This window comes from Capricornis sumatraensis, chromosome 3 (genome assembly GCF_032405125.1).
Source record: "Capricornis sumatraensis isolate serow.1 chromosome 3, serow.2, whole genome shotgun sequence".
NCBI lineage: Eukaryota > Metazoa > Chordata > Mammalia > Artiodactyla > Bovidae > Capricornis > Capricornis sumatraensis.
This window is the reverse complement of record NC_091071.1, coordinates 163,876,595-163,887,160: the sequence shown is the minus strand read 5'-3', so window position 1 is coordinate 163,887,160 and position 10,566 is coordinate 163,876,595. Positions and strand designations below refer to the sequence as shown.

Below are 10,566 nucleotides of genomic sequence, written 5' to 3'. Positions count from 1 at the left end.
CTGGGGCTGTGTTTACGTGTGGAATTCCTGGGAAGGTGACTCATGGGGAGGAGGAGGGGGCAGAGAGAGTCTAAGGGTAGAACGTCTTGCCTCCAGTTGTCATTAGGCAGAGATAATCCCACTCAAATCCCACCGACATTCTTGAGTGTTGGCGGAGTGCCAGCCCTGTGCAAAATCTTCACCGTCATGTCTCACGGCAGGCCACAGGATCGTGGCAAGGATGGTACAGAGGGTCTGTGTCTCTTCTCCTCATACAGCTCACAGCCTCCCTGGGGCCTGGGGCTTTGTGCTTAACCCTTCCTGGTGCTTCTCACAGTGTGGTTCTGGAGCCGAGGTTCCTCTGGGTCAAATCTGAGGATTTCTGGATCTCGCCCAGACTAAGGAAATCAGACCCTGGGAAGAGGCCCAGAAGCCAGCATTTCCGACTGTGAGATCCATGTTGCTAAACTCCCGAGCGAGTTCCTTCAGCTAAGGAGCTGGCTGGAGGAGGGGGGCTGAGCCCAGAAGGTGCTCCCTGCTGGGTTTACCAGTGGGCAGTTTGAGGGAGTGGGAGGAGACCCCAGGATCCATGGCTCTTTCCACTCTACAGTTTTCTCCCTCCTGTGGACACCCTGTGGTAGGGTAAGAGAAGCAGGCGGAACATCTGAATGGCTGGGAGCTAGTTGGGGTATCTGGGGTGGGAGAATATGCTGATGGGGATGTGGGCTGGTGCGCCAGGGTAGGGGGATCAGGAAGTCAAGCGGAAGTGGGGAAGTCCAGTACCAGGCTAGACTTCAGTGTTCTTAGTCAGAAGGGAGTGTTGGGCCCTACAGAAGGTTTTCAAGGAGTGGAATGTCATTGTGGGGGATTCAGGAAGATGGCTGGGCTGTGGGAGGCCACACTAGAGAGACAGTGGAGGTTCTTACAGCAGTCCTGGGGGAGGGGCAGGCACAGCCCCCTGGACTTAGGGGCTGGAGGACCCAAAGGCAAAGGAGTGAAGGGGGAGGGGGTGGAGACTGCTGTCCAGGGACTGAGATAGACAGAAGGGGAGGAATCCCATGTGAAGCCCAGGAGCCTGGGATGAGACCCTTTCGGGCTTGTTGATTTGGAGGGGCTGGTGGGATGTCCTTGGGGGTAAGTTTGAAAGGCAGGGCTGGAGAAGGTGGGATCTGGAGGGACACCATAAGAAGGGTTATGTAAAGAGTCAGCATGCTGGAACATGAGGACAGAGATATGAGACCCTGATCACTCCAGTGGCATCTCTCTGAGGCTCAGTTTGCTCATCTGTAAAATGGGTTGCTGTGAGGGTTCCGGTGTTCCTGGAAGCGTCCCCCACCAAACCCTTGGAAACACAATCGCTACGGTTTGGGGGTTCGGGGTCCCCCAGATAAGTGTGTCCGGGTTCAGCTGTTGAGGGGGGCTAAGCTGAGCTGAGGGGACGCCACTGCCCTCTGTTGGCTGTCCGAGCCAGAGCGCCCCTGGCCCCCGACGGGCGGGGCGACCGGCGGGCTGCTAGCGGGCTGGCTGCCTCCAGACGGCCAGTTGGCCGGCTCTGGCGCCGCGTCCGTCTGCCGATAAGAGCGAGGACGCCCGGCCCGCGCTCGCCGCGTGGGCTCCCGGCCCCTGGGATCTCGCGGGGCGCAGGCGGCATGGTAGGTGCGCGGGATGTGGGCGCGGCGGGGAGGGCGCGCCCGCAGGGTCGCCCCCGAGCGGTAGGGATCGCAGGGCCAGTTGAGACGCTTCCCCCGCAGCCCCGCTCTCCGGAGGACTCGCAGCCTCGTTGGGTGTATCTGTCTTTTCGCCGGCCTTGCGCGCCGCGAGGCATGGGGTCTCTGGTGCGGCGACCTTTCCCCGGGTTCGTAGGAGCCTCTCTCTCGAACCCGGGTCGGCGCCTAAGCGTTCTGAGCTCATCGCTGCGGTCCCGGCTTAGCTCTCGCAGCAACACCGGTAGGGAGGGCGGGGGCGGCAGGGGCGGGAGGAACTTTTGAGGGGATAAAGATGCCCCTCCATCCCAACATGCGGGGATTCGGTGTCAGAGAGGCAGGAAGGCTGGGGGAGGCTTCTGGGTGGAGGCTTTGGTGAGAAGATACTCGGGATGAAGAATACTTGGGATCTAGGGGAGAGAAGGACCTGAAAAATAAAGTTGGATGGTGGGTACACAGGTACGTGGGCAAGGGGAGCCCCGAACCCGCATCTGAGAAGAGGAAATGGAGCTGGAGCGAGGATCCAGGGAGAGGATCCAGGAAACAAGCCGGAAAATCGGCGGTTGCTCAGCAGGGAGGGGAGGTGGTGGTGGCCGGTTTGAGGAACAGGCTCAGGTGGGCAGCTCCCAGTCTTTCGCATCAAGCCTCAGGACCAGAGGAATCCCGTTCAGCCCCTGCCCCATGTCCCTTAGACTGTCCTTCATTTGCTGGGTGAGAAGTAAGGAGCATGTCACTATGCATTGGAGTTGAGCACCTGAAATTTATCAGGCACATTCCTGAGAACTTAATTCTCTCATTTACTCTTCCCAGAAACTAGCTAGGAGGGAGGCTGTACCTACTTACCCATTTTACAGATAAGGAGACTGAGGCACAGTGAGGTCCTGTCACAAAAGAGGATGGCGGACCTGGCACTTGATCCCCGGCCAGTCTGTTTAGCTTCATAGCCAGGTCCTTAGCTACTCTATCTGTATGCTATGTCACTTCAGTCATGTCCGACTCTGTGAGACCATATGGATTGTAGCCTGCCAGGTTCCTCTGTCCAGGGGATTTCCCAGGCAAGAATACTGGACTGGGTTGCCATTTTCTTCTCCAGGGGATCTTCCCAACCCAGGGATCGAACCTGAGTCTCTTATGTCTCCTGCAGTTGCAGGAGGGTTCTTTACCACTAGTGCCGCCTGGGAAGCCCCACTCTCTCTGGTGGGCTGGCAAAGAGATGGGGAGCCAGAGGGAGGAGAGTGAACCTCAGAACTGGCAGCATCAAAGGTATCAAATCGACTTCAAACGGTTCAGGGAATAGAAAACAGAAGTAAGCACTAACTTTTGGATCAGCATTATAGTTTTGGGCCCTTTCACTCCCTTGCTTGATCCCCAGTGACCCAGTCCTCCCAGCAAGGTCATGTAATGAGGCCCTTTTGTGTGTCAGGCAGACAGTGTGTTAATACCGTTCATGGATTAAATTTCTGGATCCTTGTAATAAGGGAACAGCCACAGAGAGGTTACCATGCAAATGGTCCCACAGTTCGAAATTGGTGAGGCTAGATTTGAATCTAAGCAGGTGTTTCCAGAACCCTTCCTTGCTCATCAGGACCAAGTGATACTGTGCACTGTGCCCGTTTTACAGGTGCCCAAACTGAGTGTCTCTCCCAAAGTCCATGGCCTGGAAGGGGAGAGACTGACAGGGACTGCTGATGGCATAGCGCACGCTTCAGAGTTTCCATCACTAACCAAAGTTTTCAGTAGCTTGTGAAATTAAATATTAAAGTTCCGGGGCTTCCCTGGTTGTCTAGTGGTTAAGAATCCGCTTGCCAATGCAAGGGACCTAGGTTTGACCCCTGGGCTGGGAGGTTCCCCCATGCTGCAGAGCAACTAAGTCCATGCACCACAACTACTGAGCCTACCAGACACAGTTACTGAAGCCCACTCGCCTAGAGCCTGTGCTCGGCAACAAGAGAAGCCATTGCAATGAGAAGCCTGAGCACCGCAACAAAGTGGCCCCCGCCCCCTGAAACTAAGAGAAAGCCCATTGCACAGCAGGGAAGACCAGCAGGCCAGAAGAAAATAAATAAATAAATCTTTAAAAAATTGAAGTCCCACTTTAAAAAAAATCATTTTTAAGATGTATATTTTGGGGGGAATTCTTTAAAATTTTTTATTTATTTGGCTGCATTGGGTCTTAGTTGCAGCACTCAGGATCCTTGTTGCTGCGTACAGAATCTAGTCTCCTGAGCAGGAATGGAACCTGGGCCCCCTGCATTGGGAACACAGAGTGTCAGCCATTGGATCATCAGGAAAATCCCTAAGATGTACATTTTAAAGAAGAAATTGTGATGGGTCTTACAATGGATGGCAGAGTTTTCCTTTCTCAGTGGCACAAAAAATAATGGCCCTCTTGGTGTCAACGGCACCTTTAGCTGGAACTAGGATAGAGCCAGTTTCCCTGAGTGACTTTCTGGGTGTCTCTCTCTTCCGTTTCACAGGTTCCTCTCTGTTTCAACTGCTCCATCATCCCTGGAGACAGGTCTCTGGGTGCAAGGAGCCGGGTGTCCTGCAATGGCAGCAGGGCTCTGGGGCCCTTGGACCCCCAGGACTTGAACCTGACCGACGAAGAGCTCAGGCTCAAGTACCTGGGGCCCCAGCAGACGGAGCTGTTCATGCCCATCTGTGTCACCTACCTGCTGATCTTCGCAGTGGGCGCGGTGGGCAACGCGCTGACCTGCACCGTCATCCTGCGCCACAGGGCCATGCGCACACCCACCAACTACTACCTCTTCAGCCTGGCCGTGTCGGACCTGCTGGTGCTGCTCGTGGGCCTGCCCTTGGAGCTCTACGAGATGCAGAACAACTACCCGTTCTTGCTGGGCGCCGGCGGCTGCTACTTCCGCACGCTGCTCTTTGAGACCGTCTGCCTGGCCTCAGTGCTCAACGTCACCGCCCTGAGCGTCGAGCGCTACGTGGCCGTGGTGCACCCGCTGCGGGCCAGGTCGGTGGTGACGCACGCCCATGTGCGCCGCGTGCTCGCGGCCATCTGGGGCCTCGCCGTGCTTTGCTCTCTGCCCAACACCAGCCTGCACGGCATCCGGCAGCTAGATGTGCCCTGCCGGGGCCTGGTGCCCGGCTCGGCCGTGTGCACTGTGGTGCGCCCGAGAGCCATCTACAAACTGGTGGTGCTGGCCACTGCGCTGCTCTTCTTCTGCCTGCCCATGGCCACCATCAGCGTGCTCTACCTGCTCATCGGCCTGCGGCTGCGGCATGAGAGGCAGCTGATCCCCAGGCAGGAGGCCAAGGGCAGGGCCAGGACAAGCGACAGCCGCAGGCTCCGGGGGCTGAAGGATGGGGGTCGGACACAGGTGACCAAGATGCTGTGTAAGTGTTGCTGCTGGGAAGGGGGACTGAGCCAGGCGCTAGGCATGGAGCTGGGGGTTTTCCAGGCCTGGGGGAAGGGGTTGAATGTCTGGATTTATGAAGGGGGATTAGTGAGGGGAGTAACCCCACCCCCACCCCCGTGTGCACGTGCACATGTGTGCATACTCTTTTAGACTAACTCGTGAGAAACTGACACGAAGGATAAACGTGAATGGTTCATAGCAGGAATCGGCTGCATAATCTGTGGAGCCCAATGCAAAATGAAAATTCAGGGTCCCCTGTTGAAAAAATGATTAAGAACCTTAAGACAGCAAGAGTAGAGCTGCTGTCTTGACCGTTTTAAGGTCAGGGCTTGGTGCAAACGCACAGGTCTATCACCGTGAAGCCGGCTCATGGGACCAAAGGCAGACAGGGCAGAAGCTGGGCTCCAGGATGACCGAGCTGTCATGGGCTCTGGATCCCCCAGGTCTCTCATCTTTGCTCCCAAATATGTCTTGGTTCTGTCCTTCCCTGAGCAGCCTGGGGGCATGACCTCAGACACAGAGTTCCCCTTTCCTGCGGAACTAACTGTCCTCTTCCCTTAGCGGCAGTTGAAAATCCCAGGGAAGGATTCTCATTGGTGGGCTTAGGTCATGGCCTGCCACGGGGCCAGAGCGGCAGGATGCTGAGGTGAGCAGCCCGCACAGATCCACGTGGTGGGATCAGGGGGAGCAAAATTCCCAAAAGGGGATGGGGTGCTGGAAAGGCAAGGTGGTGAATTTCCTGCATGCCATGTCTGCAGCTCACTGGGGACCACACGAGTGGCCATGATTTGAAAGAGGTTGTGGGACTTCCCTGTGGCCCAGTGGTTAGGACTCTGCACTCCCAATGCTGGGAGCGCAAGTTTGACCCCTGGTCTGGGAACCAAGATCCCGCATGCCGCACAGTACAGCCAAAAAAAAAAAAGGTGAGAGAAAAAAAGAGGTCATTAGAGGCATGTTTGTGAGGGGCTATGTGATCAGGACAAAAGTGGGGGCTGGGGCTGACTAGGGCACACTCAGCTGGCTTGAGACTCTGGATCTTACTGTGGCCCTATGCATGCTAAGTCGCTTCAGTCATGTCCAACTCTGTGTGACCCTATGCACTGTCGCCTGTCAGGCTCCTCTGTCCACGGGATTCTCCAGGCAAGAGTACTGGAGTGGGTTGCCATACCGTCCTCCAGGACCTGACAGCTTCTGCACATAACACAGGACTCCTAAACAAATAATACCATCCCCCTAAGTTGTGGTTGCCAATTGATCTGACAGTTGTGTAATGATTTGATGGCCCTAGGCCTAGCACTTTCTCATAAACAGTGGTCCTGGGGAAAACAAGCAAACTGATGCTCACCCAGTCATTGATTTTCTCCCCACCGTGCCCTATTCCACAGGGTCTGAATCAGGTAGGTGGGATGAGCCAGGACAGGATGGCGCTGGTGAGACCTTGGTCAAAGTGAAGGGATTTTATCCAGCGAACTGGGGACTGCCCTGCTTCCACAGAGGGACTCACTCCTCTCACCCCCAAGAACAGTGTCCCAGATCCCGCAGTCACTTGTGCCGCCTCCTAAGGTGGGCCCGACCTGGAGCTCTGTGCTCACCCCTGCACTAGAGACCACCTGCCCCTGCTGATTCCTGCTTTCCTGCCCACTGGGGGCGAGTCTCTGCCTCTGGGGTGGCTCTTGCCTTGGAAAGTGGGGTGTTTCCTTAAGGCTGCCTTGCTTGCTGGCCTGGGGCTCTGGCTTTCTTCTCTGCCTCCTGTCTTCACTTTCTGAGGACCTACTACACACCAGGCCGTGTGCTGGGGATGTTGTAAGCCATGTTCTGACTGAAATCCCAGATTATGAGGAAGGCCACAGACGGCCGTAAGAGGGGGAGACACTGCGGGGGAAGGATCGTGAGTTGGAGAAGCAAACATGAGGAACAAGGCACAGAAATCAAGGCAGATCTGATGGCAGAGACCCAAGGAAGGGCAGGGTTAAGACCAGGGCTGGAGGGATGCTCCGGAGAAAGAGTGAAGGCTTGGCTGCCTGTCCTGCCTTTTTTCTGGGGGTGGGATGGGACCTTTCAAAGAAAGGGAGTTTGTGCAGGAAGAATACTGAGCTGAGCCCGGTAGAGCTGGGGGCTGGGGCTTCGAAGGCTTCTAGGGCCAAGGCAGGCAAGTGGGTGTGTGTGTGTGTGTATGGGGGCCAGGGTTCATCGTGTGTGTGTGTGTGTGTGTATGTATGGGGACTGGTGTTTGTCGTGTGAGTGTGTGGGGCCAGTGTTCATCGTGTGTGTGTGTGTGTGTGTGTATGGGGGCCGGTGTTCATCATGTGTCTGTGTGTGTGTGCATGTATGGGGAACGGTGTTCATTGTGTGTGAGGGGGGCCGATGTTCATCGTGTGTGTGTGTGTGTGTGTGTGTGTGTGTGTGTTTATGGGGGCCACTGTTCATCGTGTGTGGGGGGCAGTGTTCATCGTGTGTGTGTGTGTGTGTGTGTGTATGGGGGCCGGTGCTCATTGTGTGTGTGTGTGTGTATATGGGGGCCAGTGTTCATTGTGTGTATGTATCTGTGTGTACGTGTATGGGGGCCGGTGTTCATCGTGTGTGTGTGTGTGTGTGTGTGTGTATGGGGGCCACTGTTCATCGTGTGTGTGTGTGTGTATGGGGGCCAGTGTTTATCGTGTATGTGTGTGTCTGTGTGTGCGTGTATGGGGGCCGGTGTTCATCGTGTGTGTGTGTGTGTATGGGGGCCAGTGTTCCATCGTGTCTGTGTATGAGGGCCAGTGTTCATTGTGTGTGTGTCTGTGTGTCTGTGTGTGTGTATGGGGGCCAGTGTTTATCGTGTATGTGTGTATCTGTGTGTGCGTGTATGGGGGCCGGTGTTCATTGTGTGTCTGTGTTTGTGTGTGTGTGTGTATGAGGGCCAGTGTTCATTGTGTGTGTGTCTGTGTGTGCGTGTATGGGGGCCGGTGTTCATTGTGTGTCTGTGTTTGTGTGTGTGTGTGTATGAGGGCCAGTGTTCATTGTGTGTGTGTCTGTGTGCGTGTATGGGGGCCAGTGTTTATCGTGTATGTGTGTGTCTGTGTGTGCGTGTATGGGGGCCAGTGTTTATCGTGTATGTGTGTGTCTGTGTGTGCATGTATGGGGGCCGGTGTTCATTGTGTGTCTGTGTTTGTGTGTGTGTGTGTATGAGGGCCAGTGTTCATTGTGTGTGTGTCTGTGTGTCTGTATGGGGGCCAGTGTTTATCGTGTATGTGTGTGTCTGTGTGTGCGTGTATGGGAGCCAGTGTTCATCGTGTATGTGTGTGTCTGTGTGTGCGTGTATGGGGGCCAGTGTTCATCGTGTGTGTGTGTGTCTGTGTGTGCGTGTATGGGGGCCAGTGTTCATCGTGTGTGTGTGTGTGTGAGTGTGTCTATGTTTGTACTGTCCTCTGACCACAGGCCCCATTCTCCTGCTTCTCCCTGCTTATGCATCAGCACGCATGGGCTCCCGAGTGTCACCAGAGGGGTCCTTAGCCGCACTGTGTCACACACTCAGTTCCAGTTCCATGGCGAGAGAACCGGACCAGGCCAGGCTTGGCTCGGGTGTCCACGGCTGGTCCAGGGCACAGCCCACTGGTCAGTCAGCGGCAGTGGCTCGAGAGCAGCCTCTCCTAAAGGCGCGTGGTCAGGGCAGACAGACTTCCAGAAGCTTCCAGCTGGACCGTGGGCATGGGTGGCCTGTGGGAGAGGCACGGAGGTGATAACAGGTGCCCTCTCTGCCCGCAGTTGTGCTGGTCGTGGTGTTCGGGATCTGCTGGGCCCCGTTCCACATCGACCGCCTCATGTGGAGCTGCGTGTCCCGCTGGACCGAGGGCCTGCTCCTGGCCTTCCAGTACGTGCATGTCATCTCCGGAGTCTTCTTCTACCTCAGTTCGGCCGCCAACCCTGTGCTCTACAGCCTCATGTCCACCCGCTTCCGGGACGCCTTCCGGGAGGCCCTGTGCCCAGGGACCCAGTGCCGCGGCCGCAGAGCCCACCACAGCTCCTACAGCCTCAGCAGGGTGACCACGGGCAGCACCCTGGGTGACATGGGCTCCCCGGGCAGCCAGGCCCAGCCTCTGGCTGAGAACAGTGGCCCAGGGGGCCAGCAAGGGACGCACCCCTCCTGAGAGGAGCCTCATGCTGCTTCACCCCAAGGGGCCAGAAGGTCACACCCAGCTTTGGGGGGGCCACACCTGCCTCTTCTGCAGACTATCCTCTGTCCCTCTTCCCCACTTGGGCCTAGTAACTCTGACTGACACCTGACTACTGCCCCCACCCACGTATTGGAACAATTATAAGGTTGCTGTCTGCCCTCCAGGCCCCTAGGCCTCCTGGTACAGCCCTGCCCTGGTAGGAACATCATGGCTGGTTAACTGGGCATGGGAAGACTCCATCTGGGGGTTCCCCCACCCACCCCCAGTTTCTGAAGTGTTTCCGGGGCGGTCCTTCCTTTCCTTTCCATTTCTTGCTGAGCTTCCGGTTCTGGTCCACTCTGCCCCCTCTAGCTCTTGGTGCACCTGGGAACTTGTGCCCTTCCTCTGACCCAAGCCCTCCCCAGCCCCAGTTGACTTATTCTGCTCTGGGATTTCCACCTGGTGGAGCCGCTAGGTGGCAGGTGTGCCTGGGATCCAAGGGACCTGCTTCCAATCTCAGCTGTGCTGCCACCTCCTGCGCAAACACCACCCCCCCCTACCCCCACCCCCCCTGCCGCCCAGCATCAAGCAAATTGCCTCTCCTTACATGCCTGGGTCCCTTATTTGCAAAACAAAAGAGACCCTGACACTCTGGAGCATCACACTTTGGCACTTCAGCTGGTTTTCTGTGTGGGTGCAGAAGTCACTGCTGGTAACAGATACCCTCAGATTAACAAGGTGGAAATTACCCTTCACATCCTCACTACCTTCAACCTTTACTCCTGCCCTGACCCCTACAAGCTCCCCACCCCACCTCCTCCAGAGCCACCCAAAGAACATTCTTTGATTGTCCTAGAGAAAGTGAGACTTGGCACCGACTGAGGGACCATGTGTGTGAGCAGAGGCCCCTGCCTGCCTCCTTTCTCACCTCCTCACGTGCTGGCTTGGGGACCTGAGATGAGCGGAGCATTGGGCCTGACTGGCCAGAGGATCTCTGGGGACAAGAGACATGGGCCACCCAAGGACAAAGGGTGCCCTGTGGGAACTGCTTGGGGCTCAGTGAAGTGAGAAGAGGGTGCATGCGTGCTCAGTCGTATCTGACTGTTTCAGACCCCACAGACTGTAGCCCACCAGGCTCATCTGTCCATGGGATTCTCCAGGCAAGAATGCTGGAGTGGGTTGCCATGCCCTCCTCCAGGGGATCTTCCTGACCCAGGGATCGACCCGGTGTCTCCTGCATCTCCTGCACTGCAGGCAGATTCTTTCCTGCCGAGCCACTAGGAAAGCCCTGAGGTGAGAAGAGAGACGGGCTAAGTCCTGAAATGAAGCTCATCCTGAATCCCCGTGGATCGCTGGGTGCTCAGC

General features: G+C 56.4%; 1 protein-coding gene across 1 annotated transcript; it reads left to right on the top strand.

The window, feature by feature from the left end:
* Positions 1–2,186: 2,186 nt before the first annotated feature.
* NMUR1 (neuromedin U receptor 1) lies at positions 2,187–9,195 on the top strand. The gene is made up of 3 exons (XM_068968500.1): positions 2,187–2,297; positions 4,160–5,045; positions 8,813–9,195. Exons 1-3 carry the CDS (start codon positions 2,187–2,189, stop codon positions 9,193–9,195), a joined length of 1,380 nt encoding a protein of 459 aa, XP_068824601.1.
* The last annotated feature ends 1,371 nt before the right edge of the window (positions 9,196–10,566 follow it).

What these genes read in the sequence shown, in the direction of transcription:
- NMUR1 (XM_068968500.1), top strand. Translation starts at nt 2,187, where the DNA reads ATGGAGCTGGAGCGAGGATCCAGGGAGAGGATCCAGGAAACAAGCCGG. An exon ending in GGTTTGAGGAACAGGCTCAG is followed by an intron (nt 2,298 to 4,159) that starts GTGGGCAGCTCC and finishes TCCGTTTCACAG; the next exon opens with GTTCCTCTCTGTTTCAACTG. An exon ending in ACAGGTGACCAAGATGCTGT is followed by an intron (nt 5,046 to 8,812) that starts GTAAGTGTTGCT and finishes CTCTGCCCGCAG; the next exon opens with TTGTGCTGGTCGTGGTGTTC.